This window comes from Oryctolagus cuniculus, chromosome 19, assembly GCF_964237555.1.
Source record: "Oryctolagus cuniculus chromosome 19, mOryCun1.1, whole genome shotgun sequence".
In the NCBI taxonomy this organism is placed as follows: Eukaryota; Metazoa; Chordata; class Mammalia; order Lagomorpha; family Leporidae; genus Oryctolagus; species Oryctolagus cuniculus.
This window is the reverse complement of record NC_091450.1, coordinates 31,232,988-31,258,688: the sequence shown is the minus strand read 5'-3', so window position 1 is coordinate 31,258,688 and position 25,701 is coordinate 31,232,988. Positions and strand designations below refer to the sequence as shown.

At 64.0% G+C, this 25,701-nt stretch overlaps 2 protein-coding genes across 3 annotated transcripts in view; one reads left to right on the top strand and one right to left on the bottom strand.

The window, feature by feature from the left end:
• Nucleotides 1-258: 258 nt before the first annotated feature.
• Nucleotides 259-25,701, bottom strand: part of CORO7 (coronin 7) — a 50,789-nt gene continuing 25,346 nt past the window's right edge. Inside the window, exons 10-28 of the mRNA XM_008249600.4 lie at nucleotides 9,987-10,041; nucleotides 9,500-9,557; nucleotides 9,265-9,410; nucleotides 9,096-9,188; nucleotides 8,803-8,934; nucleotides 8,275-8,383; nucleotides 7,778-7,953; nucleotides 7,228-7,336; nucleotides 7,035-7,121; nucleotides 6,817-6,959; nucleotides 6,639-6,743; nucleotides 6,473-6,558; nucleotides 5,633-5,774; nucleotides 5,455-5,544; nucleotides 2,687-2,803; nucleotides 2,353-2,488; nucleotides 1,958-2,049; nucleotides 952-1,038; nucleotides 259-847 (exon numbers count right to left, since the gene is read on the bottom strand). Of these exons, the coding sequence (XP_008247822.4) occupies nucleotides 842-847; nucleotides 952-1,038; nucleotides 1,958-2,049; nucleotides 2,353-2,488; nucleotides 2,687-2,803; nucleotides 5,455-5,544; nucleotides 5,633-5,774; nucleotides 6,473-6,558; nucleotides 6,639-6,743; nucleotides 6,817-6,959; nucleotides 7,035-7,121; nucleotides 7,228-7,336; nucleotides 7,778-7,953; nucleotides 8,275-8,383; nucleotides 8,803-8,934; nucleotides 9,096-9,188; nucleotides 9,265-9,410; nucleotides 9,500-9,557; nucleotides 9,987-10,041 (1,969 nt within the window). The 3' untranslated portion in view covers nucleotides 259-841. The remainder of the gene's footprint in view (nucleotides 848-951; nucleotides 1,039-1,957; nucleotides 2,050-2,352; nucleotides 2,489-2,686; nucleotides 2,804-5,454; nucleotides 5,545-5,632; nucleotides 5,775-6,472; nucleotides 6,559-6,638; nucleotides 6,744-6,816; nucleotides 6,960-7,034; nucleotides 7,122-7,227; nucleotides 7,337-7,777; nucleotides 7,954-8,274; nucleotides 8,384-8,802; nucleotides 8,935-9,095; nucleotides 9,189-9,264; nucleotides 9,411-9,499; nucleotides 9,558-9,986; nucleotides 10,042-25,701) is intronic.
• Nucleotides 14,193-24,233, top strand: VASN (vasorin). 2 transcript variants are annotated; one of them, XM_051836287.2, is made up of 3 exons: nucleotides 14,199-14,347; nucleotides 15,132-15,316; nucleotides 21,605-24,233. In XM_051836287.2, exon 3 carries the CDS (start codon nucleotides 21,613-21,615, stop codon nucleotides 23,635-23,637), a length of 2,025 nt encoding a protein of 674 aa, XP_051692247.1. In that variant the 5' UTR covers nucleotides 14,199-14,347; nucleotides 15,132-15,316; nucleotides 21,605-21,612; the 3' UTR covers nucleotides 23,638-24,233. The 2 variants fall into 2 exon arrangements, with proteins under 2 accessions (XP_051692246.1, XP_051692247.1); XM_051836286.2 differs by lacking the exon at nucleotides 15,132-15,316 and having other exon boundaries at nucleotides 14,193-14,347.

The window sequence follows — 25,701 nt, the reverse complement described above, 5'->3', positions numbered from 1 at the left end:
GCCACTTCCTTTCGCGGCATCTGGACGGCTGCTCTCGCACACAGCCTGGGTCCCTGAACAGACGGCTGTGAGCGGAAGCTCTCTGAAATACTTGTCTCTCTTGTCCGCTACACGTCCTAGCATCCAGGCGCTGCCGGAAACCTGTGTGTCAAGTATGCAAACTCCCAGCAGCATGGGGCCGAGCCGGACACGGGCAGCCGCTCATTCCTACGACTGTGCCCCTCCCCTCTCAGCCAGCCCAGAGACCAGCACAGCACAGCACGGGCAGCGACAGGTTTAATTGCTGAGAACATCCAGGGCACCCGTGGCCAGTCCCTGTGGGGCTCCTACCCTCTGGCTGGACCAGTGCCTCTGAGATGTTTCTCTCCTGATGAGCCTGGGGAAAAGGACAACTGGTCCCCGGCCCCTGAGGCTGGTGCTGCTCCAAAAGGCATGGTGGGGGGCCAGCCCCCAAGGTCCTTGATGAACTGGGGCAGCGGGCAAGATGGGATGGCAGGTGGTAGCCCGAGGTGCCGGCCGAGGCCTGCCCAGGCTGGGATCAGCCCAGACCAGTAGGAGGGCGGGGGAGATGAGGAGCCCAGGGCCTGCCCAGGACCGTGCTGTGGACCCCCCACCCTGCACCCTTGGCTCCACATGCTAGCAGGCAGCTGAAGTGAGGCAGCCAGGCCCAGAGAAAGCAGAGGTGCAAGACAGTCCACAGGGGTGCAGGAGGCCCAGGGGCCAGGGGCTTCTGGGCTGCGGCATGCCAGGCCAGGGAGGCGTCTTCCAGTTTGAGTGAGATGTGGGGTGTGGTTCTGGGACACGGCAGCAGCAGGTGAGGCCGGAGCTGATGGTGGGTCAGCTAGTCCTGGGGGCACAGACCAGGCAGTGGGAGGGAGGTAAGGGTGCCGTGGCAGGGAGGCGGCGCACTCTGCGTGGGGGTGGGGGGAGCCGGGCGCACTGGCCACTCACCCACTCGTCCTCGTCCACGCCTTCGAAGGAGTCCTGTGGCAGCGGGTCCTCCCGGTTCCCCAGCTTGGCCACCATGGCGCTCAGCAGCTGGGGGGAAGGAGGAGGGTCAGACCGAGGGATGGGGGGGGCCCAGAGCATCAGGCCCCATGGCTACAGCCCCGGCCATGCTGTGAGGAGCCATTTCAATGAGGGTCCCAGCAAAGCTTGTAGGGGGGCCAGCATCGTGGTGTAATGGGTTAACAGCTGCCTGCAATGCGGGCATCCTACACGGGTGCTGGTTCAAGTCCCAGACGTTCTACTCCAATCCAGCTCTCTGCTATGGCCTGGGAAAGCAGCAGAAGATGGTCCAAGTCCTTGGGCCCCTGCACCCACATGGAAGGCCCAGAAGAAGCTCCTGGCCCCTGGCTCCTGGCTTCAGCCTGGCCCAGCCCAGCTGTTGTGCCATTTGGAGAGTGAACCAGTGGATAGATCTCTCTCTCCATTTCTCCCTCTCTCTCTCTGTAACTCTCCCTTTCAAAAAATAAAATAAATCTTAAAAGAAATAAGAATAAAAACAGAGAAAAAGCACAAAGGTCATGGGTTTTCACTGAAAAAGGTGTGGAGACACAGAGGCAGGGCCAGAGCTGGAGGCTGTAGCACGTGGCTCCAGACACAGGGGCCGGCATCTCCAGTCAGTGCCTCGGACGCTCGGATGCACACCAGGACCCCACACGCACCTGGGTCCCCAACCTTTGGCTTTGCTCGGGTTGGGCGGCCTGGCCAGGGGAGGCCTCTCACTGCGCCCCACCCTGCCAGCTTCCTGTGGTCCTGGGTGCGGGGGCAGGCAGGGGGGACGGGGAGGGGGAGAGGCAACAGCAGGTCAGCAGACCAGCAGTGGGGTTCTGGGTCTCCCTACTGAGCTCTGGCATGGAGGCGGTGTGACGCCTGGCTCCATTCCCAGCCTGGGTCAGGGCTGGAGAAGTGGACAGTCAGGCGCAGCAGGGACCCAGCCCTCTCCGCTGCCTACCTCTTCCTTCTTCTGCTGGTCCGACTTCTCCTCCAGGTACTGTGCAGAGGATGGGCCCCGCCGGGCAGGGGCCTCGCGGGGGGCTTGGCTCACTTGGGCAGAACAGGGACAGGCCTCAGTCAGTCCCCTGGGTGGACTGCTTGGTGCCCGCCCCAGGCGATTCTGTGGCAGAGACCCAAGAGGTGGCTCTAACAGTGACCGGACCCTCTGGGCACCAGGGTGTGCCTGTGTGTGCGCCACAATGTGTGGGTGCGATGGAGACACGGCCACCCCATCCTTGGGAATGCCAGAGGCCTCTGTGCCAGCAGGCATGGACAACTGGACTTGGGCCTTCAGCCCCTTTCTCCTACCCCCAAGCCCCCCGCTTCCTCCCCCGACCCAGTCCCTCATTCCACCTGGGGTCATGCCGGGGGGCTGCAGGCTGAGCATCCGGGGCTGCCCATCAGCGCCTCCCAGCCAGGCCTGGGCACTGAGCACGGGCTCCCAGGTCACAGCCGTGGCTGGGAACACGTCATCCTGGAAGAACTCTTTCTGCAGAGGGAGGGAGGGCTGCCTGAGACACTGACCAGAGGCCCAGGGCACATCCGGCGGGAGGGGGCAGGGCAGAGCTGGCAATCCTGCCCCCAGCCCGGAGTCTGTGCTTTCCCACGAGTGCCTGCAGGACAAGGGCCAGAGAAGACCAAAAGCCCCCGACAGACGCTGGGAAGGGGCCTTGGGCCTCCACCTCACCCTGACTCGAGGCAGCCGGAAAGCCACGGGCTCCAGGGAGGTCTGGCGCAGCCGCAGGCATCGAGCAAACTCCACTTCCCGCACGTCACACTCCGTCTTGGGCAAGAGGACGAAGCCCTGAGGGGAGTGAGGAAGTAGGGGTGGAGCCCAGAGCTGAGGACCACAAGGGACCCCAGGGCCATGCTGACCCAGGTCAGGGCTGAGCTGCAGTGTGGAACCACTGGCTCTTGATCGGTAGCATTTGATTTCCAGAGTCAAATTCCCACCACAGCGGTTGGAGCCACCCACTCAGCTGGGGGGTGGGGGTAAGGGTGGGCGGTGCAGAGCCGAGAAGGGACCTACGGCAGCACAGCTCCCAGGACACGTGTGGCATCCAAGTCCGTGGAACAGAGCCAGTGCACACAACTCAACAGCACAAGCAACAAAAAACTGGGCGAAATCGTTCAGAAGTGGGGGTGGGCGTCCGGCCCAGCAGGGAGGTTACCCGCTGTGCCTGGGTTTGACACCCGCCTCCGGCGCCTGACTCCAGCTTTTTGCCGGTGCAGACCTGGGAGGCAAAGGCTCCCAGTAACTGGGTTTCTCCCACCTACGTGGGAGACCTGGCCTGGGTTCCCAGCTCCTGACTTCAGCTTCAGCTAAGCCCTAGCTGTTGTAGGCATTCTGGGAGCGAACCAGTGGATGGAAGCTTTGTCTCTCAAATTATAACAAAATTGGAGCAGGTGGCTGGTCTCCAGGTTAAGCCGCCGATTAGGACGCCGCGTCCCAGATCCGAGCGCCTGGGTTCCAGTCTCAACTCTGCTTCTGACTCCAGCTTCCTGGACTCGGGGAGCTGAGTCCTCCCACATGGGGGACCGGGGAGGAACCCTCAGTTCCTAGCTTTGGGCTGGCCCAGCCCTGGCCCCTGCATGCCTTTGGGGCATGGGCCAGCAGAAGGGTGCTCTCGCTCTGTGGCTGTCTCTCAAATAAATTCATTACTTCAAAAAATAAGAATTAGGAAGCGGTAAACTGAGCATAGACATCCCTCGTGGGTGGGTTCCAGGACCCACTGACGATGCTAAAGCCTACAGGTGCGCAAAGCCCTTACACAGAACAGCCAAGTGTCTGCACGGGACCTCGCACCCCTCCTGTGCTCTTCCCGTCCTCTCTAGATCACTCACCTCTTCAGAGTGCTCTTAGTACTTAACCCTCAGTCTTTTCTAGATGACCCACAGTACTGACCCTCAGTCCTCTACCCACAGCACTTAACACTCAGTCCTCTGGAGGACTCACATTACTGAATACTCAGTCCTCCGCAGGTCACGGACAGCACCCAGCACACTGTACACTGTGTGAACAGCTGTCACCCTGTACTGCCCAGGAAGTAATTAGAAGAAGGTCTGCACGTGTTCTGTACAGAAGTAGTTAAAAAACACTTTTGATCTGTGGATGCAGAACCTGTGGGGTGGGGGTGGAGCTACAATTATTACCTGGGTTTTTATAGGTTCACATAATGTAACATCATATAGTCTCATTTTTTTTTTTTTTTTTGACAGGCAGAGTGGACAGTGAGAGAGAGACAGAGAGAAAGGTCTTCCTTTGCCGTTGGTTCACCCTCCAATGGCCACTGTGGCCGGCGCGCTGCAGCCAGCGCATCGCTCGATCCGAAGCCAGGAGCCAGGTGCTTCTCCTGGTCTCCCATGGGGTGCAGGGCCCAGGGACTTGGGCCATCCTCCACTGCACTCCCGGGCCACAGCAGAGGGCTGGCCTGGAAGAGGCGCAACCGGGACAGAATCCGGCGCCCCGACCGGGACTAGAACCCGGTGTGCCGGCGCCGTAGGTGGAGGATTAGCCTATTGAGCCGAGGCGCCGGCCTAATATATAGTCTAATTTTTAATAATGGCTGAGTACAACACCCAGTTCTCCAAATCCCTAACTAGGAGTGGGTAATTTGGAGCCCTGGGCTGAGCCACCACTTGGGACATCTGCAGCCGCCATCCCATATTGGAGTGCCTTGGTTTGGGTCCCAGCTCTTCTGCCCGGATCCAGTTTTCTGCTAAGGGATCCTTCGGGGCATTAGATGATGGGTCAAGTACATGGGCCCCTGCCTCCCACATGGGACACCCAGATGGAATGCCAGGTTCCTGGCTTTGACCTGGCCCAGCCTTGGCTGCCGTGGGCATTTGGGAAGCCGGCAGATGAAAGATGGATCTCTCTCATCTCTTTCTCTCTGTCGCTCTGATTTTCAAGATGTAAACAAATAAATAAACATTTAAAAAAATAAAGAGATAATGAACTACAGGCTGGCACTGTGGCATAGTGAGTTAAGCGCTGCCTGCAATGCCAGCATCCCATTTGGGCACCAGTTTGAGTCCTGGCTGCTCCACTTCCAATCCAGCTCCCTAATGCACATGGGAAGGCAGCAGAGGACGGCCCAAGTCCTCGGACCCCTGCACCCACATGGGAGACCGAGAAGAAGCTCCTGGCTCCTGGCTTCAGCCTGGCCCTGTCCTGGCCATTATGGCCATTTTGGGAGTGAATCAGTGGATGGAAGATTTCTCTCTTCCTCTATAACTTTGCACTTCAAATAAATAAATATATATTTTTAAAACAGAATAAAGATGGGATAAGAACAACAACAAAAACTATTTTAAAATTCCTGAATTCATTTCACAACTGGCTGCTGCAGCCCATCCCACAGGCTCTTGCACTTCTTCACGTAGCCACAAGGGGGCGAGGAAGCCCTGTGGTCCTGGCTGGCGGTGGGAGGCGCAGGAGCAGGGTGGCCTCACCTTGTGGGGGTCAGGCGACGTGAAGCTATTACATTCCAAGAAGAAAGGGGCCTCAGGGAGCAGCTCATACAGGAACACGCGGGTGTCACCCTGGGGTTTAGGGAGGCGACAGTGAAGTGGCCAGAGGCCTTCCCCCCACCTCCTCTCCCCTGCCACTGCCCCCACCCGCCCAGCCCACCTTGCCCGTGAGGAGCACCAGGCCGGTGTCCGGGTCATAGCTGGGCAGCAGCGTTGAGGGAGCCACGTCGAGGCCCAGCACTGCTGAGGGGCCGCCCGCCAGGGCCCCAGCCGCATACAGGAGCAGCTGGCGCTCGCTGCGGCTGTGGAATTGGGGGCGGGGTGGGGTGGGGTGGGGCGGGGGCAGAAGCAGGTCCTTAGGGCTAGGGAGGCCTGCGCCAGGGCAAAGGCTCCCAGGAACCCTAATCTTGCTCAGGCTCGGGAGAGGCCGAGTCTGCACCCGGAGGTGGCCTGGTTCTAACCTGCCGCCGCTGCCTCGGCCCTGCTCAGTGCAGGCCCGCCTCCACACCTGTCCCAGCGCCCCCGTGGGCTCCTTGCACTCTGCTTCTCGCCCTCAGCTCCGCCTCGGCTGGTCAGCTTCAGGCCTTTCCACCCAGACGTGAACCTCCACTTTCAGGCCTCCCTGTGTGACCTGACTTGGGTGACACCTCCCTTGGGAGGTCCTCCCTGATCGCCCCCACAATGCACCAGGTGCTCGTCTCTAGCCAGGCTCTGTTTCCTGTGCCTCTGTGGCTCCCCATCAGGCAAGACAGCAGGACCCACTCTCCCCGCTCTGGGCCCCCCGTTCCTTCTCCCTCTCCATCCCCAGCCCACCTATCTACCCACCTGCCCGTGGGCATCAGCCCACCACCTACACATCTTCCCCCATCCATCTGCTCATCCACCCACCCACCCACCCACCCGTCCAGTAAGTGAGGGACAGGGCCAGGTTCTGTAGGTTTGCTGGAGTTTCCCTCTGGGAATGTGCCGAAGCCTGCATTGCTGGTTTGGGGGTCCTTACCTGTCAAAGCCAGACACCAGCAGACAGCGCCCATCACACACCCAGACAACGCGGGCTCCACGGCCCCCCTCAGGCCCTGGGCCTTCCTGCCGAGACACAGCACGTGAGGCCCAGCTGGGGTCCCGGAGCTAGGCCTCTGGCCACCCCTCGGGCCACACCTGCCTACCTGCAGGGGCTCAGGCCCATTCCGGGGCTCGTAGACGCGCACACGCCCATCCTTGCAGACGGTGGCCAGCTGCTGTCCATCAGGACTCCAGGCCATGCCAAAGATCTGGGGACGAGGTGGGACGTGAAGGGCGGCCTTCGGCCTCGTGGCTGGGCATCTGCCCTCAGGGCTGTCCTACCTGGTCCTGGTGGCCCCGCAGCCGCAGCCGCTCAGCTCCGGCCTGAAGGTCCCAGATGCGAACAGTGAGGTCGTAAGAGGAGGAGGCCAGCACGCCAGCTGCCCGCGGGTGGAAGCGCAGGGAGTAGATCTTCTCCGTGTGCCCTGGGGGAGAGGCAGGGGCTGAGAGCAAGCCCCTTAGGAACCACTGTACCCGCCCGCATGCGCGGTCTATCTAACCTGTGAGCACAGCCTCGGGTGTGGTAAGCACCTCTTCCAGGCCCTCCGGGGGCACCCGCCACAGTCGGATCCTGGCGTCCTCGGCAGCTGTGGAGAGCGGCCGCTCATCACTGCTGACCCAAGGCCCCTGGGCCCCTGGCCCCTGTTCAGGACCTGGGACCCACCCTCAAGCCCAGGCACCCAGCCTTCTTACCCACGGCCAGGCGGTGAGGGTCAAACGGGTCCCAGGCCAGATCGGTTACAGCCGCCCCGTTCTGCAGCGTGGGTAGCGCTGTGTCGGGCAGCCGGCCAGGCTTCCGCAGCTGTGGGAAGCACCCCCGCCCGGTAGCCGTCAGTACCAAGCAGGAGGGCCTGTCCCCCGGGGCCGCAGGGCAGCAGTGTGCCTGGGCCCCCACCCTCCACAGCGGATGTTCCTACACTAGGAGGCCCGAGCTCTTGTGTTCTGAACCCCAGGTGCCAATCGGGGAGCCCCCGAAAGTGAAGGGGTGGACAGCGTGGAGTGGTGGGGAACGCTCAGGAGGCCTGGGCTCCAAGGCCACTTATACAGCTGTGTGACCCCAGCAGGTCACTCAACCGCTCCATGACTCACTGCCCATACCTGGAAAACGGGCAGAGGAGTGGTATGTGGGGCGGCTGGGCTGATCACGGGGCACGCTGGGCAGGTGCCTGGGCCGGATTTGCTGGGGGTCCCGTGATGCCTACAGGGACCCGAAGGGAGGCCCTGCGGGGATGGGGCCACTTACCTCCAGCACAGCCACCTGGCCCCCGCTGCTGAGCAGGGGCACGGCCACACGCAGCCGGTTGGCACAGAAGCCATCGCTCTCACCGGGCGTGGTGAGGTTGAGCCCCTTGAGGTTGGTGATGTGGCTGTCTCGGTGCAGCACGGTGCCCTGGGCATGGCGGAACTTGGAACTGGGGCCTGGCGGGCAACAGGGACACAGAGCCACGCGTGGGGGTGCTGGGCCTGCCACCCTGCGCTCCAAGTCCTAGCTGTCTGCTCCCCCCAACACAGCGAGCTCAGGACTAACTCTTCCCCCAGAGCTCCAGGATTCCATGTGGGGTCCCCGCAAACAGTGAGATCTCTTGTGGGGTCCAGGCCACACGAGACTCAACAGTCCCAATCCAGCCAGCAGCCCCACGTCTGGGTAAGTGAGGGGTGTCCCTCAGTGCTGGGGAAAGGTGGGGCCCGGGGTACAGAGCAGGACAGCTGCAGGCTCCCAGGGCAAGGGGTGACTCTTACCCAGCAGGCTCTGCAGCGACCTCTGGCTCGGGCTGGTCCCAATGCCGCTGGTGGTGCTGGAGAGCGTGGAGGGCGAGGTCAGTGAGCTGGGAGGGGACGAGAAGCCCTCCTGGGGAGAAGCGTGCTGGTCAGGAAACGGGCCCCCCGGGGCACCGGCCAGAAAGAGGGGGGCCTCCAGGCTGGCCACACACCTCTGCTGTGCGTGTGGATGGGGCGGGGGGGCCGGGGACTTGGGACAACGCAGAGGAGGGAAGCAGGCAGAGCTCCGGCTGCAGCGACAGCAGATGGCAGCCGCCACTCTCAGCCCTGGGGAGGAGGTGCCCAGGGAGTAAGATCTGCCAGCATTCTAAGAGGAGCCAGGAAGGGAGTTTCCATGTGAAAACTCTCGCTTTTTAAGTGTTTGCTCCATTTAGAAAACACGGCTAAGCTCTAAACGTATGGCTCCCACAGTTCCTGGCTTCTGTTAACACCTGACAACTGGGACAACCTGCCGGCCCACAGGACTCTGGGCATCAGCCTGCTACTTACGCTGGGGTCAGCATCGTCCACAGGGGTCTCTACAGGCTGGGCCGTGCCAAGGTGGGGCTCCAAAGCAGGCACCAGGCAGGAAGTGAAGCTGGGGTGGGGCCGGCGGGCTGGGTCGAGGCTGACTTTCTGTACCTGTGGGGAGGCTGCCAGTTGAGGTGGCGGGAGGCCTGGGCCTCCGGGTCAGAAGGGGTCCCCTGGAGGGGTCGACTGGGTAAACACGGGGCACACAGACAGGCCCAGGTGACTTGGACACAGCTGGGCTGAGGGAGCAGGGAGCCAGGCCTCGGCCCTACCTGCTGGTTGCTCCCAGTCCACCAGGCATGGGAGTCGGAGGCGGGCACACAGCCAGCAGTGTCCGGGAACAGGTCCTCATGAAACTCCACGGTCTGGCGGCAGACAAGCAGGCAGCCGGTGAGGCCCAGGTCCCCCAGGCACCCCAGCCTCCCAGCCGGGCCCCCTCACCTTGCGGGGCACATGGTAGCTGACGGGGACAATGGCAGTGTCGCTCAGCTGCAGGACACGCAGCACCTCGCAGCTCATGACGGCCAGCGCCCGCCGGGGCACGAGGGCGGCCCCCTGCAGAACATTCTCCAGGATGCACTGGTTCACTGTCAGGACCCCATGGAGGGCAGTCAGTGGCAGGCGGGGGCGGGGGCAGGGGTGGAGGAGAGCAAGGGGCCAGGAGGGCAGGGCTCACCTGGGCTCAGGGCCGGCTGCCGAGGGGCTGTCTCGTAGCAGTACAGCTGACTCTCGCCCTGCAATGAGGCCAGCCGCAGCGCTGCTCACTGACCGCGCCCGGGGCTCGGGTCCAGCACCAGTGGCCCCTGCTCCGCCCCAGGACCCCGGGACAGGAGCAAGGCAGCCACAGTGCTCACACCTGCTGGGCACTGAGCTGAGCCCTGGCACCCTTCGCTCATTGCCGCTCATCAGACACAGCGAGCGCCAGGGGTCTACGCAATGCAGTTCTCCCTCCGCTCAGGCCGGCGTTCCAGGGGAGCTACAGGCAGCTGGGCCATCTGGGTGAAGGCCCCGAGGCCCTGCGGGAAGCCGTGCCTCCCAGTGGACTGGGGCAGCAGCCTGCGCTCTCGGCTGCTCTGCTCCAGCCCCTCTCAGGGGATGGCAAGGGCGGCACAGCCCTGCACCGGGCTCTGGGCGGCAGATGTGAGGAGGGGGCTCTTGCTCACCTTTCCTGCCAGGACCAGCAGGCCTGAATCTGGGTCCAGCAGAGGCATCAGAGACCTGGAGACAGAGGGCCATGGAAGGGATGGCAGATAAGGGGCAAACGGAAGCCTGTGGACTTTGGGATCCTGGGCTGGGGCTGCGGAAGCTGCCACGGTGACAGGAGCCACTCAGGCCCTTCCGCTGTGTCCAGCCTGGTCCTGCAGGTGCCCTGCCTCCTGTCCCTCTGCTGGCCACCCAGGAGCACAAGCCCACACCCAGTGGGCCTTCCCCAGACCCTCAAGCTGCCCCCTGCTCACTGCAGGACTTCTGCAGCGCCTGGGTGCAGGCCCAACTCCTGCCCCACGCATCTCCGGGACCTCAGCCCAGTGGTGCCTGGGAGGAGCAGGGGGCTGGTGGGAGCACTGTAGGTTCTCTGCATCCTCAGCCAGGGTTGCCCTGCACGGCAGGGGGCGGCCACTCCGGCTCTGCACTAATGTGTGTGGCCACCGACTGTCCCCGTGCTCTCAGAGGCCCCCCTCCCCCTCCACACAGACTTGTGCCCAAGCCCGAGCGAGGTGCCCAGGGACGGGGGCTCCTCCCGCTGCTGGCCTTGTAGGCTCAGCTGGCAGGTTCCTCCCGTCCCTTCTGTAACTAGGGCAGAAGGGGTGATGGCTGGGAAGGCAGAGGGCAGGCTGGGAGGGCCAGCCCCCAACCCCGGGCCCTGCAGAGGCCACCTGCTAGCCCCCAGCCCTGTGAGGGGGACAATGGCAGGGCTCAGAGCTCTGACAGGGGCCCCCTTCTGCTCTTGGTTTCTTGTTCCTAGGGACCCTTGAGCCTGGGCTCCCACCCTGACACCAACACTCATTCTCAAACACAAGCCTGTCACCACTGGGGGCCCAGTGGTCAGAGGTTGCCCGGCTGCGGCAGCGGCTCTATCTTCACCCAGGAGACAAGGCACCCAGCTCCCCCTGCCGCCCACCAGTCTTTCTCCCCCTGGCCCCCCAGGAGCCGCAGAACGGACTGGGAAGCTGGGTGGGGTTCTGGGTGTCTCCACCACTTCCTGGAGTGTTCTGGGCTGGTCACCTGTGAGTAACACAGGCCTCTAATTACCTCGGGCCCAGCATGGTGAGCTGGGCTCCGCACTGGCATTCTCCACCTGGCTGTGGTGGCAGTGGGGGCGGTGGGGGGATGAGGGACACAGGCACAGTCTGACCTCAAGTGCCCCACACACTGATGCTGGCACCAAAAGGCAGGGAGAGAAGCAGGCCCCCACCAGCACTTACTCACTCATTCCTTTCACCAGCCAGCGTCTACCTAGCCCTTGGCTCGGGCTGCAGCAGTTACCAGAGGTGAGTACAAAAGACCCCACCTGTCCTCAAGGAGCTAACAGCCTGTGCAAGAAGCGGATATAATCCCACAGATACTGAACACTGAAGAGGGTCTCTGAAAGCATGCAGTGAGGGAGGGCTGCGGGACATGGCCTTGGCTTGCCCATTGTGTGGGTTGTGCTCCCTATGATCCTAAGGCAATGGAGAAAGCAAACACATCACAGGGACGGAGTCCAGTGGAGAGCAGCCTATGCCACGGTGCCGAGGCAGGGAAGCGCAAAGCCCACCCAGGAGCAGCAGGGACGATGAGCCTGGTGCTCTGGGCAGCCAGGCTGAGGGGCAGAGTTTAGGGCTGCACCAGGAGAGGCCTGAAGGACTGGGACCTGGTGCACCAGGAGAGCTGGGTCTCAGGTGGACGAGCAAGGGAAAGCTGGTGGTGACCTCAAGCATGGGGGATGGGAACAGATGGGCACTGAGCAGGGCACGTGAGGACCGCTGTGTGGGGCCAGGTTAGCAGAGTGAGAGCAGGCCATCCCATAGGGCTCAGGGCAGAGGCTAGGAATAAGTCAGTGGGCTGGGTAGGGGCTCCTGTGGTCTCTCTGTTGCCTTGGCGCCTAGCTGGGTCCATCCCAGCGTGGACAGCTCACCCGTCCAGCCTCCTCTCACCCTGACCCATCAGCCCTAGCTGGTCACTGACTCAGGAGCCGGGGGCGCAGGGCAGGAAGTCATAGAGGGCAGGGCCACCTCCTCGGACAGGTCAGGCCAGTCTTCCTGACCGCCTCCCTGAGAGCCATCTGGGCAGCTCTGCCAGGTGGGAGCACCCTGCCCTCCACAACATGGCACGGGTCAGGACACGGGGTCACGGCACCCAGCGTCAAGGGCTGGCCAGAGGCTGGCACGGGCCTGACCCCAGGCCTTATAAAGACAGCCAAGCCGGATCTGGGTCTAGAATGCAGCACGTGAGTCCCAACCTGGCACGGAGCCAGCGGTGGTGAGCGCTGGTGCTGCCATGGCGTGCATGGGGGGGGCAGCCCTGTGAGGGGTGGGGGTGCCAACCCCCCGATAACACTCCTGCCGCTGGTGAGCTGTGGAGGGCCTGCAGCACACCTGCTGGGAAAGCAGCTTCAAGGCTACCTCACTGGCTCCTCCCTCCTGCCCAGACCCCCGGCATTGCCCCCGGTCCGGAGCAGCCTGGGCCCCTCGGATCTGCCCGTCATCCAGGCTGCTGCACCCCCCACAGAAGTTCCTGGGAACCAGCTTACAAGAGCAGGAGGTGACTCCTTGAAACCGCGCCAGGCAAGGCTGGACAACCTGGAGAGGGGTCCCCTGGAAGCGCCCCTTGAGCTTCTGTGTGGGTGGGGTGGTGTGAACCCAGGGTGCAGGACCGGAGGTGGAGACTCTCGCCAACGGGGTGTCTCCATCAGCGAGAACTGGCCACAAAGGTGCAAGGCTCCCGGGCCGGCAGGGATGTCCTGTGTCCCGGGGAAAGTGAGGCAACTGGTGCTTCGATGGCTTCAGAGGACATGTGGCACGGGTTCACCTCACCAGCAGCCACGCGGCACTGACCAAACTCACATTGCTCGGGACCAGTCTAGAACCTCGTGTGAGTGGGAAAGACAACAGGGAGTGGTGGGGCCTGGGCTGACCTGGAAGCCGGACCCTGACCCAGAGAGGGCAGTTCCCACCCAGCCTTAGCCAAGACTTCTGGTTCAACACAATGTGAAACCACCTAATGTTTCAAGGTTGGCAATGGCTTCAAAGGTTTAGAAACCCTCACACAGACCGAAGGAAACTCACTGGCAAGGCACAGGCTCCAATCCAGGAGGGGTGGAGCCCCCTGTCCTGGGGAGGGGTCACCTAGAAGGTGACCATCCCAGCCAGACCCCCCTTAGCGCCTTCAGGACAGCTGGAGAGAGGCCATCCTGAATTCTAGAAGCAGCAGAGTTCTCCAGGGACCATGCAGCGCCTCCCCCCCACCCACCCCCCGCTGCGGCCTAGCCTCCTGGGCACCCAAAGATGGGAGCAGGCCCAGCCAAAACCCTGGCTGCTGGCCGGCTGGGGGGGGGGGGGTACAAGTATCTAGAGCTCTCCGGAAGTCGGGAGCCAAGCTGGGTCCCCAAAGGCTCTGAGGCTTGACTGACCACAAATATGAGCAGACAGGGGTGTGCGTGTGTGTGTATGTGTGTGTGTGCGTGCGTGCTGGGGGGAGGGGCAGCAGAGCATTTTCCTGGAATCGTCTAAGGCAGGGGATTTTTATGGGCTAGTCCAGCCCCTGGCACATGCCCTTACTGCCCGATGATGGGCTCCTGTCAACTGCAGCCCAGGCCCCACCCCCTGGGCACAATCTGAACTTGAAGCTGCCAGGAACTGCAGGTCCTGTGCAGTCACCTCCCTTACTGCGTTGCAGTCTCCTGCCTCCTGGCTACGAGGACCCCAAACCCAGGCGTGGGCCTAGGTGGGCTTAGAGGCCGGCCCAGGAGTTCCTGAAATCGGGGTCAGCTACCAACAGTAACACGCAGAGAGGTTTCCCCTAAAAATTCAGGTGCCTGAGCCCCGCCGTGATCACCTGCCTGCACCTCCCTGGGCCGTGACTCTTCATTGCGCTCAGCATCTACTTGCTCCTCACACCAACGCAGAAACCCTCCCGCTGTCACTCAGCTAACCAGCGGCAGGCAGACTGGAGCCCGGGACTCCAGACTCGCGACCAGGACCACCAGGCCAGGCCAGATTCTTCTCACCGGGCTCAGGAGATGGCGGGGTGAGGACCAGGCCAGCCCGGCCCAATGACCCCCGTCCGCGGGGAGGGGGCGGGGCCTAGGCAAAGCCCTGCCCACTCCCCGGCCAATGCGTGGAGGCCCCGCCCCCGCTCGCGGCGGGCCCCGCCTCCCGGCTCTTAAGGCGCGACCCGCCCCCGGCGGGATGACTCCGGAGCCCGAGCCCGGGGCGGGGAGACGCGAGCGCGGCTACCTCGGGACCCCGGACCCCTCGGGCCCGGCTGGCCCGGAAGAACTGAGGCCGCGGCCACCCCGCCCGGCTCCCGCCGCCGCTGCTGCGTGGTGAGTGTCTGCGGGGCCGGGCGGCTGCGGGCGGGGACGCCGGGAACGCGACAGTCACGCGCGGACCCCCCGCGCGCACACGTACACGCACACGCACCTAGGGCGGGACCCCGGCCCCAGTCCTGCACAGCCACCTGCGCGGACCCGGGCGCGCGCGCCGCCCCTGTGCGCTTGCCCTGGCCGTCCCGGGGCGCCCCACGGCCGGCCAGGGTGTGCGTGTCCGCGGCTTACCGGCCCGCAAGGCTGCGAGCAGACAAAATAAACACCCCCTCCCTCGCTTCCTCCTCCCACGGCTGGGCCCTCCGGCAGGACCCGTTTTATGAATCAGACCTCTTTGAGGGGATGGCGAAGCCGCAGTCTTGGGTCACTTTTCCCTCCTGGGGTCAGACTGTCCGGGGGTCCTGGCAAGAGCAAGCTGCCCAGAGTCCTCTGGACCCCTGTCACTCAGAACAGAGGAGGGGGCCGCAAACGTGCAGCCCCCGGGAGGGGCAGGAAGGCCGGCAGGTATCTGATGCCGTCGCCCAGGTTGGAGGGAGCGCGGTTGAACAGGGGCCCTCAGGGCTGCAGGCGTCCGGGTGACCCCTCTCTGCCAGTGCTGGAGCAGGGGCTTCGCTTGGGTTGGCTTATGAACCTAGCGGCCTGGAACCAGCCTAGTCCTTTGTGTCCCTGGGCTGGCAGCACAGGGGCCCGAGGACTGCTGGGGTACCCTGTGGTCACTGACAAGCCTGCCCATTGGTGCCAGCCGCTCTGCCTCACCCCCGCTGGTTAACAATTACCACGCTAGGGCCACTGACCGCCTCTCCTGCTGGCGCCCAGAGGTGGATCTGCTGGGTAGAGGCCCCGGAGGTCTGGCTGTTCCCCTGGCTTGGAGGAAGGCACCAAGACACCGTGACCCACGGTCCCCATCCGTCAGGACAAGAGCCTCCTCAACTGTGGACAGGACCAAGCTCAAAGGTCCCTTCTGACAAGGTTGGGCCAGGGTGTCCATGCATGGAGAGGTGGGCAGGCTGGTGCCCCCGTGCAGGGTCCATGGGAGCTGGCCCCGCAGAGCTGGGGCCGGGGGTGGGGGAGGGGCCTGCAGTCCCCAGAGTTTACTGTCTTCTCCCTGGGGAATCGGCCCGAGCTTCTGTAAACAGAGTGTCAGAGGCAGGAAGAGGGCTCTGGAAATGAGCAGCCCCGCTGGATCCCCTCCAGGCCATTATCTTGCCTCTCCCAGCCCGGCAAGGGAGGACCAGCACCCACGTGCCAGCCTGGGGGCCCGGGCACTGCCTGTCCCCACTGCTGCAGATTAGAGACCTGTGGGTCCAGAGGGTCACATGGGGGTGGGGTGGCCGACTACCATCCCGTGGCGCCACTCTTCGCACTCTGGATATGGGAGAGGGGTGCCTTACACACCGCCCAGATCTGAGCTCACTCCAGGAAGGCCCCTCAGGGCAGGAGAGGGGTGTGATGGGTCCAGCTGCTGCCCCTGACACCCACACCAGCAGCCCTGGGGTGGGCGGCGGAGCTGGGACAAGAGAGTTAAGGCTAAGAGAATTAAGTCCCTGGAGGGACTTTTCAAGTGCACCCCACTACTGAGCGAGACAGCCCTACCAACAAGGGAAGCAGGGCTCCAGCTGGGCCCAGGAGGTAGCTGCCCCTTAGGCCAGCCAAACAGCTCCGCTCTGAGCGGAGGCGTCCCCGGCCAACGCCAGGCTCCAGGCTCATGGGGAGGGCAGCAAGGCTACCTCCCCGGGTTAGTGACCCCTTCAGGAGCGCCGCTTGGCTCTCCTCGGAGCCCCTCCTTAGACTGGGGAGCCCAAGGCTCTGCACTGCCAAGAAAGCCAGCTCCCCTCACGGCTGTGGAATTTGCGTGAGTGCTCGGAGAAGGGGAGGGTGGGGGAGAGAGAGAGATTGTGTGTGTGTGTGTGTGTGTGTGTGTGTGCAGGCGTGCGCGCCTGTGCCAGAGCGCGGCCAGTGGGCGTGTGTCTGGCGTGGGCGTGTGTCTGGGCACGTGACTGCAGCAGAACTGTTTGGGGGTGGGCGGGGGTGCTTGGGGAGCCCTGCACCGGGAGGGGCAGCCGCGCAGCCTCCTTCCTTTTATCGGTTTCCACATTCCAGAGTCAGCCTGGTTGATTTCCCTCCCTCACCGTCCAGGCCCTCCGGCCTCCCCCGCTTTTCCTCATTCCAGCTACGCTGGGTGTGAGGAGGCTGCAGGAGGCTCCTTCAGGCCACCTCGGTTTTGGGGGGCTTGGGGGTTTTGGGGTGGGGGAAGGCAAGGGACCAATTCTTTTCCAAGGCTGCGGACAGCCCCCACTGGACTCCTGGGGAATGCAATAAGGCTCTGACATTCCTGGAGGCTGCCTGAGAGATTTAATTAAGGAGGGAGGAGGGAGCTGGCTTACACTGAGGAGGGGCTGGGGCAGTCTTTGGGGCCTCTGCTGGCCCTGGCCCTGGGCCCTGGGCCCTGAGCCTGGCTGGGCAGCAGTGCAGGCTGTGGGGGGCAGGGTCGTGTCTCAGACCAGGGCTCACCGACCCATCGATCAGCTCACACACCCAGCAAGGCCTGCTTCTGCCCGAGTGGCCAAAAACCCTGAGTTGAGTGAGCGGTGGGCTGCAGGGTGCAGTGAGCTTTTGTAAAAGAGACAAGAGCCCTTCTGGGCCCAGGTGGCTTGGAGCTGGCAGCTCCCCTGGTGACTAAGGTGTTTTGCTGGCAAATTCAGGGTTAATTGCAGGGTTAGGGCCTTACTAGCTGGGTGCTTGGCCGTGGGTGGGGACAGGGTGGCGAGGAGGCCAGGTGTCTGGGTCCAGCCCAGTGGCATCACACCTGCCGCGTGCCAACAGTGGCACCTGGACTGGCCCACTTTTAGCTGGGCCGCAGCCACCACATAGCTCCCTGGGGCCACAGGTGTCTTCTGCCAGATGACCCCTCTCCTGACAGATGGGACTTCCCACTGCCCCGAGGGCACCCGGGAGCCTCAGACTGGCCTTAGTCACGGGTCTCCTGTGCTGGACTGACAGGTCTGGTGGCTGCCAGGTCACCCCACACCTGGGGCAGGCCAGCTTCCTGGGTGGGGGAGGGAGGCAGAGAAGGGCCCAGCTGCTAGTCAGTCCACACCTGCTCCCTCCCTGGGTGGGGAGACCCGCTGACCTCTGGCCTGTTCCCTCAGTAGCCCCAGTGTTCTGGGCCCTGGCTGGGTGGAGGAGCTTTTCCCAAAATCACTTGTTTGGTCTTTTCAATTGGGTGAGGCCCAGGGAATCAGGATTTTTAAAAAGCTTCCTGGGTGATTCTGATGGATGGCTGGGGCTGGGAAGCCCTCAAGGTCACAGATGGAGCCTGGGTGAGGTGCAAAGCGAGTGGGTCTCTGACTGAACCCCTTGCTGCCACGTTCCCTGTAGAGTGAAGTGACTGGGGTGGCAGATGGAGCCAGATGAGAGGCAACACCAGTGGGGACCCCTGGCTTAATCCCCAGCAGGGCTAGGACCCCCCCTCCCCCCGGAGATGGGGCTTACTCTGGCAGCCTCCAAGGAACCTGAGGAACCTCTGTGAGGGCCCAGCACAGATACCACTGACCCCTGCTGTGCTGGGCTGGGGGCTGCTGTGTCCCAGGGAAAGGGAGATGAGGTGGACCCTGTCAAAAGCCCCGAGCCTCCTTGGACACGTCAGCAAAACTGGAGCCAGCCGTCCTGGCCGCCGGCACAGTCCCGCCCGCCTCGGGGGTTGGCAAACTCCTGGGGCTGGGCTGCTGCCAGGCCCGGCCGGCAGTGCAGGGCCCAGGCGGGCCAGTGCTGGGAGCCAGAGGCTCAGATCCACAGAGCCTGTCCCCTGCACCCTCTTGGAAGCATCCAGCACAGGAAGGGGTGTGTGGGCCTGTGCGTCTGGCCAAGTCTGTCCCCTCACCCAGCCAGGCATGTGGCCTTCCCCAGGAGTGTGAGATGCGTTGGCTGAGGGTCACCCAATGCCCAGCTTCTACAACAGCTCCACGCCCCAACTCACCCATCCTCGCCTGACCCAGGCATGGGTGTGAACGGGTGCCCACAGTGTGCTGCACAATGTGCAGTGGAGGGTGGGGGCACTCCAGTCCCCCCGAGAGCTGGGATGACGGTGCCCTTGGCCTTCCTTACTCATGGAGCCCCTCCTGGAGGTCATGTGCTGCAGGGAGCTGGCCAAAGCACAGCTCACCCCACACACCCCCTTCCAGGACTCAAGACACCCCACCCCCACTTTCCAACCACCCTGGGTGTGGAGGCCCGAGCCCAGAGCCTGGGGCTTCCTATCTGGGAAGCCCCTCTCCCCCAGTGGCGTGTTCGCGTCCGAGAGGGTAGGCTTTACGGGGAACACCCTGAGGAGCTGATGTTTACTGACCACTTAGCATGTGCTCCAAGTACAAACTGAACCACCCTGTGACACAGCCACCATGAGAAGCCCCACGACGCAGCCACCTGAGAACCCTGGGGCCGGGCAGAGCTATGCAGCTACCGTGTGCTGGCAGGCGCGGCTGGCTGGCAGCAGAGCCCAGGGGTCTAGGCAGAGCCAGGCTGCCTCCAGGACCCTCCCACAGCCTCTGGGTAGGAAAAGGACTATGGGCTCAGCAGATCAAATATCAAAGTGCAGGCTGGGTCGGTTAGCACAGCACAGCAGTGCCCCCCAGGGAGACCTGCGCCCAGACCCCAGACCGGTATCTTCCCTGTTTGAAAAACAGAACAAAAACCTCAGCTCTGGAGGCTGAGGCGGCAGGGTTACTTAAGCCCAACTCTGCAGGTCAGCAGCTGAGGCCCACGGTTAAGTAAAGGACTTGGGAATCTGGGGGCAGCCATTGGCCTGCCTCCCTCCACTAGACCGGTCCACGGGTCACCTGAGCCTCTTCTGGTTCCCACCAGGACCAGTTTCCTCTGGGCACTGACAGCTCCATGATGGTGCCTCTGGGGCTGCAGCCTGTGGCTTGCAAACAATCCTCAGGGTTTCTGACGCCCCCGTCCCCGCTCCTGCCTCCGCTCCTGCCTCCGTCTCCCCATGCTGGGTGGGGTGGGGCTCAGGCACAGGAGCTCACTACTGCATCGCCAAGGGTGAGAGGAAGTTAGAGCTGCCTGCAGCCAGTGTCTTAAGCCTAACACCGGGTCCCTCTGGACCTGACCCAGCCCTCTCATAGCTTCCTACCTGCTGACCAGATGGCCACCTTGTGGCCAGAGAGAACCACAGCGTCCCGCTGGTTAAAGGTCCAGTGGATCAGGAACCCAGAGCCCACAGCCGGTCCTCCTCCCCAGTCAGAAGTGGAGCATCCCCACAGCGTGCGCCCCAGCCCTGAAATGTCCTGGGGATGTAGGAGAAACAGGCGCTGAGAGCCACACCGCCCTCTGCAGCCGCACAGCTTGGACACCTCTGAGCCCAGGGCTGCTGGCCTGGAGTAGCTCTTAACCAGGCCTTCTGTGAGGCCCAGGGGAGCTGCTACTGCAGTGGTGGCCAGGCGGGCCACGTGGAGGGTCCCCTCCCACCTGACCCCGCTGGGAGGCCTGATTCAGGGGAGGTGTCCTCACCCTCTGTGTGGGTGTGGGGTGTGGGGGGGTCACATCTAGAGGCTGGCCCTACCCACTGCCCTCTGAGTCAGTGAGGGTGGAGTGGTCCCCTGGGGAGGAGGCAAGGGGTGTGGCACACAGGGCCTTAGGTCATCAGACAAGGGATGTGTGCATATGGAAGAGCCAGGGTTGCCTGGGCCAGTTCACTCATCAGACAGCAGCTCTGGTGACCCACAGCCAGGATCCTGCCTCTGGGAGAGGATCCCGGTGGGGGGCTTCCAAGGGGCATTCATCACTGCTAACCGGTGAGGGTCGGAGCCTCCTGAGAAAGGCCACTTCCCTACGGGGGGCGGGGGGGATGTTGCAGGTGGCCAGGGCCTGTGCAGCCCAACCTGGGTGAGCTGGCCTAAGACCCCACAGCCTTGTCTGGTCAGTTCTGAGACCTCCTCCTCCTCCTCTTCCCATTCCAAGAGCCACTGGGACTGGGGAGGGGAGCCATGGATGGCTCCTCTCCGTAGCCAGGGGCAGTGGGGCAGAACTGGGCTGGGTTGGGGTCCTGTTACCTGGACAGCCACTGTGGGGGAAGGGTAGGCCAAGCTGCAGCACAAAAGGCCCTTGTGTGAGCAGCAGGCAGGGGGAGGAGGGGTGCTGGCCCCTGGGCAGGGCCACCTCCCCGGGACAGGCTGGCACCAGTTTGAGATCAGGGACCTCCTGGGGGTTTCAAAGGGCTGCTTCCCCCAGGAGCCTAAGTGATATAGAGCAAAGAGCCGGGGGCCCAGGGTGGCTGGGAACGGAGGTGAGGCAGGGTCCTGTGATGGTAGTGTCCCTGTGCCTGCACCTCCTCTGTGGCCGGAGACTAGGAAGAACCGTGTCTCCCGAAATGGCAGTGGGGGACTGACATGCTGGAATCCTGGCCCGGTGCTGGCACAGCCACCACGTGGTCTCACCCAGGTCACTGCAGCGGGGCGGCTCTGCTCCCCTTCCCTGGCGCCTGGCCCACAGTAGACGCTGAGCCATGTGAGGGGAGGGAAGGGCCCACGGCGGTGTCCCCCGCCTGAGCCCCGCGAACCCTTCCCCTCTGGTTGTCATCACGCCTCAGAAAAGGGGAGATGGGAGGACCAGGGCCTCTTGCCTGCCCACTCCCCGGCCTGGGATGGGGACATGGGGCCAGCATCTCCCGCCAGCCTCTGCCCCTCCTCCAAGAACCTTCTCGCCGGCCACATCCTGGCGGCCCACAGCCCCTGCCCTGGGCAGGTCTGACTCCACAAGTGGAAAAACACCGATCCCATAGTTTCCATGTGAAGTCTTCCCGCTGCGGTCTCCCCTTACCAGGAGGAGGGAGGGCCGTGGAGCGTGGCGGCAGGGGCCGCGGCCTGGGGCAGCCAGCTTCTCTGCTTACGCACCCGGGCCGCCTGCCCGCCCGCCCCGTCTCTCCCAGACGCAGGGAGGGGCTGCTGCTCCAGGACCCGTGATTCTCCCTCCTTCCCCTTCCAGGCAGAGGCGAGAGGGCCTGGAGTTCAGGACGGGGAAGCAGCACACAGTGGCTGAGCGCCCAGGTGCCGCTGGGCCCTGTGCTGACCTCTGCACGCAGCACCCCATCACAGCATCAAAGTCACATGAGGGCAGGCGACAGGGCTGAGACGGGAACCGGGCTGGGGGCACTGAGGGCCTGACTCACAGCTGCTGGGCTCTGTGCACTGGGGGCGGGAAGCTGCCCTCGAGCGTCCTGACTCATGGTCTCCTGTCTGCCTCCTCTGCTCCCAGGGAGGAAGATGTGCTCCAGGATCCCCCTGCCACCGCTGCCCCTGCTGCTGCTCCTGCTGCTGGCCCCGGGCCCTGGGGTGCAGGGCTGCCCTCTGGGCTGCCAGTGCAATCAGCCACAGACGGTCTTCTGCACTGCCCGCCAAGGAGCCACAGTGCCCCAGGACGTGCCACCTGACACGGCCGACCTGTACATCTTTGAGAACGGCATCACCACACTCGATGCGGGCAGCTTTGCCGGCCTGCCGGGCCTGCAGCTCCTGGACCTATCGCAGAACCAGATCGCCAGCCTGCCTGGTGGCGTCTTCCAGCCGCTTGCCAATCTCAGCAACCTGGACCTGACGGCCAACAAGCTCCGAGAGATCACCAACGAGACCTTCCGCGGCCTGCGGCGCCTCGAGCGCCTCTACCTGGGCAAGAACCGCATCCGCCACATCCAGCCGGGCGCCTTCGACGCCCTGGACCGCCTCCTGGAGCTCAAGCTGCAGGACAACGAGCTGCGGGCACTGCCCCCCCTGCGCCTGCCCCGCCTGCTGCTGCTGGACCTCAGCCACAACAGCCTCCCAGCCCTGGGGCCCGGGACCCTGGACGCTGCCAACGTGGAGGCGCTGCGGCTGGCCGGGCTGGGGCTGCGGCAGCTGGATGAGGGGCTCTTTGGCCGCCTGCGCAACCTCCACGACCTGGATGTGTCTGACAACCAGCTGGAGCACTTGCCCCCTGTGATCCGAGCCCTGCGGGGCCTCACGCGCCTGCGGCTGGCCGGCAACACCCGCATCGCCCAGCTGCGCGCCGAGGACCTGGCTGGCCTGGCCGCCCTGCAGGAGCTGGACCTGAGCAACTTGAGCCTGCAGGCCCTGCCGAGTGACCTCTCAGGCCTCTTCCCCCGCCTGCGGCTCCTGGCAGCTGCCCGCAACCCCTTCAACTGCGTGTGCCCCTTGAGCTGGTTCGGCTCCTGGGTGCGGGAGAGCCGTGTCACGCTGGCCAGCCCCGAGGAGACCCGCTGCCACTTCCCGCCAAAGAACGCTGGCCGGCTGCTCCTGGAGCTCGACTATGCCGACTTTGGCTGCCCGGCCACCACCACCACAGCCACAGCCCCCACCACGAGGCCTGCAGCGTGGGAGCCCACGCTCTCGCCTTCCAGCCCAGCTCCCACCTGGCTCAGTTCCACAGAACCAGCCACCGAGGCCCCCAGCCTACCGTCCACTGCCCTGCCGACTGTGGAACCTGAACCCTGGCCCCAGGACTGCCCGGCATCCACCTGCCTCAACGGGGGCACCTGCCGCTTGGGGCCGCAGTACCACCTGGAGTGCCTGTGCGCAGAGGGCTTCACGGGCCTGTACTGCGAGAGCCGGGCAGGGCAGGGGACGTGGCCCAGCCCCACGCCAGCCGTGCCGAGGCGCCCCCAGCCTGTGCCCCTGGGCATTGAGCCCGTGAGCCCCACCTCCTTGCGCGTGGGACTGCAGCGCTACCTGCAGGGCAGCTCTGCGCAGCTCAGGAGTCTCCGGCTCACCTACCGCAACCTGTCGGGCCCGGACAAGCGACTGGTGACACTGCGGCTGCCCGCCTCGCTCTCTGAGTACACCGTCACTCAGCTGCGGCCCAACGCCACCTACTCCATCTGTGTCACGCCCCTGGGAGCTGGGCGGGTGCCCGAGGGGGAGGAGGCCTGCGGGGAGGCCCGCACCCCCCAGGCCGTTCGCTCCAACCACTCCCCTGTCACCCAGGCCCGAGAGGGCAACCTGCCACTCCTCATCGCGCCCGCCCTGGCCGCTGTGCTCTTGGCCGCGCTGGCCGCCGTAGGGGTGGCCTACTGCGTGCGGCGTGGGCGGGCAGCGGCGGCTCAGGGCAAAGGGCAGGTAGGGCCAGGGGCTGGGCCCCTGGAGCTGGAGGGAGTGAAGGCCCCCTTGGAGCCAGGACCCAAGGCAACGGAGGGCACTGGGGAGGCCCTGTCCAACGGACCCGAGTGTGAAGTGCCACTCATGGGGTACATGGGGCCCAGCCCCCAGGGGTCCTTGCCTGCCAAGCCCTACATCTAAGTCCGGCAGTGAGGGGCAGCCAGGGCTGGGCTCTTGGCCTGCGCCTCCTGCTGCCACAAGGAAATTCTCAGTCCCTGCCACTGGGACACATGGAGGGTGGGGCTGTGTGACCGCAGTCGGTCCCCTTGGCACCTCACCTGCGGGAGGCTGTGTCCCGGGAGATGAGCTCCAAGCTCCCCCAACCCGAGTATCTGCTGGGGTGGAGTCTGCCCCACCCTCTGCACTGGGCGTTCCAGGGGTGTGGCGGGTCCAGCCACGTGCTGGTAACACAGGCTGGGCCCTGCTGGGCTCCCCTACCCGTGGAGATTCTGGGGGCAGTGAAGGAAACCCCCAGAAAGAGCAGAGTGAGGGCCGGGGCTGGGGCCCCCAGCCTCAGCCCCAAGAAGCGCAGGCACAAAAGAAACTGGAAAGAAAGATGCTTTAGGAACACTTTGTTTTCCTTTCGTTGTTTTGTTTTCTAAAACATATTTATAGGAGATCCTTTCCCATTTATTCTGGGAAAACGTTTTTTAAACTCAGAGACAAGGACTTTGGTTTTTGTAAGACAAACGATGATATGAAGGCCTTTTGTAAGAAAAATAAAAGATAAAATGAAACCAGTGTCTCGGGCTCAGCTCCCAGGTGCACCCGGCCCGGGTGCAGGGCGGGCATCAGGCCTGGTAGGGCTGCGCATGGCCTGAGGGCCTCTCCCAGCAGAGAGCCCTCCTAGGTGCCCTGACCTGGCTGGTGCGCCCTGCCTCGACTGGGGTGCCTGCAGGCCGCTGCGCCTCGTGACCCCGCTGTGAAGGAGGGCCTTGCTGGGGTGGGAGGTGTGGGTCACCAGAGGAAGTCTCCTGGAGGGGAGGAGGAGCTGTCAGCAGGCTCAGGGACCAGGCCACCGGCTGTGCGGCTTGCAGATGGCGCTGGGTTGCTGGCCTCGTGATGCTCCTTCACCCCCTGCACTAGGGACGTGCCCAGGCCTTCTGGAAACCCCGGAAGCAGGAGTGTCTTCCAGGAAGGCCGCAGGCAGGGGTGGGGGCAGAGCCAGGGATGCCAAGTGTGGCTGTGGCCTGGAATGGGTACAGGAAGCTTGGGCTGGGGATGGACGCACAGCACCTTTACCTACAGGGAGCTGGGCAGGGCCCCATGCCCATGTCCTCTGGGTGACAGCCCCAGGCCCTGACCTCACCCTGGCGGGAAGGAAGCAGTCCCAGGCCTGGGGGGCAGGCCCCACAGCTCGGGTGTTGATGTCAGCGCCGAGTCAGGCCCGGCCACGCGAGGCTCTGGATTCAATTAGCGGCTGCCGAGGGCTCTGGCAACGGAGGAGGAGGCGGCGGCGGTAGGTCATGCGGGCAGTGGGTGGTGGCAGTGGGCCTGGGCGGGGCCCCTTCCTCCCCAGGCGCAGCGGCTGCAGCCCAGGTGGATTTCCTGTAGGCCTGGCTCCCATTAGGGGAGCAGCACGGCCAGAGCCGCCCTCCCCCTCGCAGCCCTGTCAAAGGGGCCTTTGTGGGCCTGTGGGCCACTGCCGAGAGCCGGCGTTGGCTGCTGAGTAAATGTTTTCGCTGCAAAGCAAACCTGGCCTGGTGTGTCGGCAGGAGGCGGGGTGGGGGTGGGGGAAGGGCCATCCTAGGCAAAGCACTTGGACCGTCCAGGAGGACGGGACTGAGGGTGAGGGCGAGTCAGGGTTCAAGATACTGCTTTGACCCGCCCGGGCTCCAGCCAGGGCCCAGACATGGGCACGCGGCAGCCCTGGACCGCCGGGTCCTTCCAGTGGCAGGCCGTGTGCTGCAGGCCATGCACGCCCACCCCTCCTGTTCCTGGCCCGGAGCAGGCCGTCTGAGACAGGTGTGTCTGTGTGTCTGCTGGATGGGGCTCTGCCGGCCCCTCTCATTATCAGCCCACGCCCACCTTGTAGACAGGAAGGCCCCACAGCCCCAGGCCAGCGTGGCTCCCAGAGCCCTGCTCACCCAGCTGTGAGTGCATCCTCGTAGTCACCCCACAGATGACGAGGAGAACTGAAGTGGAACCCATGACGGAAGAACCCCAGAAGAACCCCAGAACCCCAGTAGCTCTAGGAGCACACAC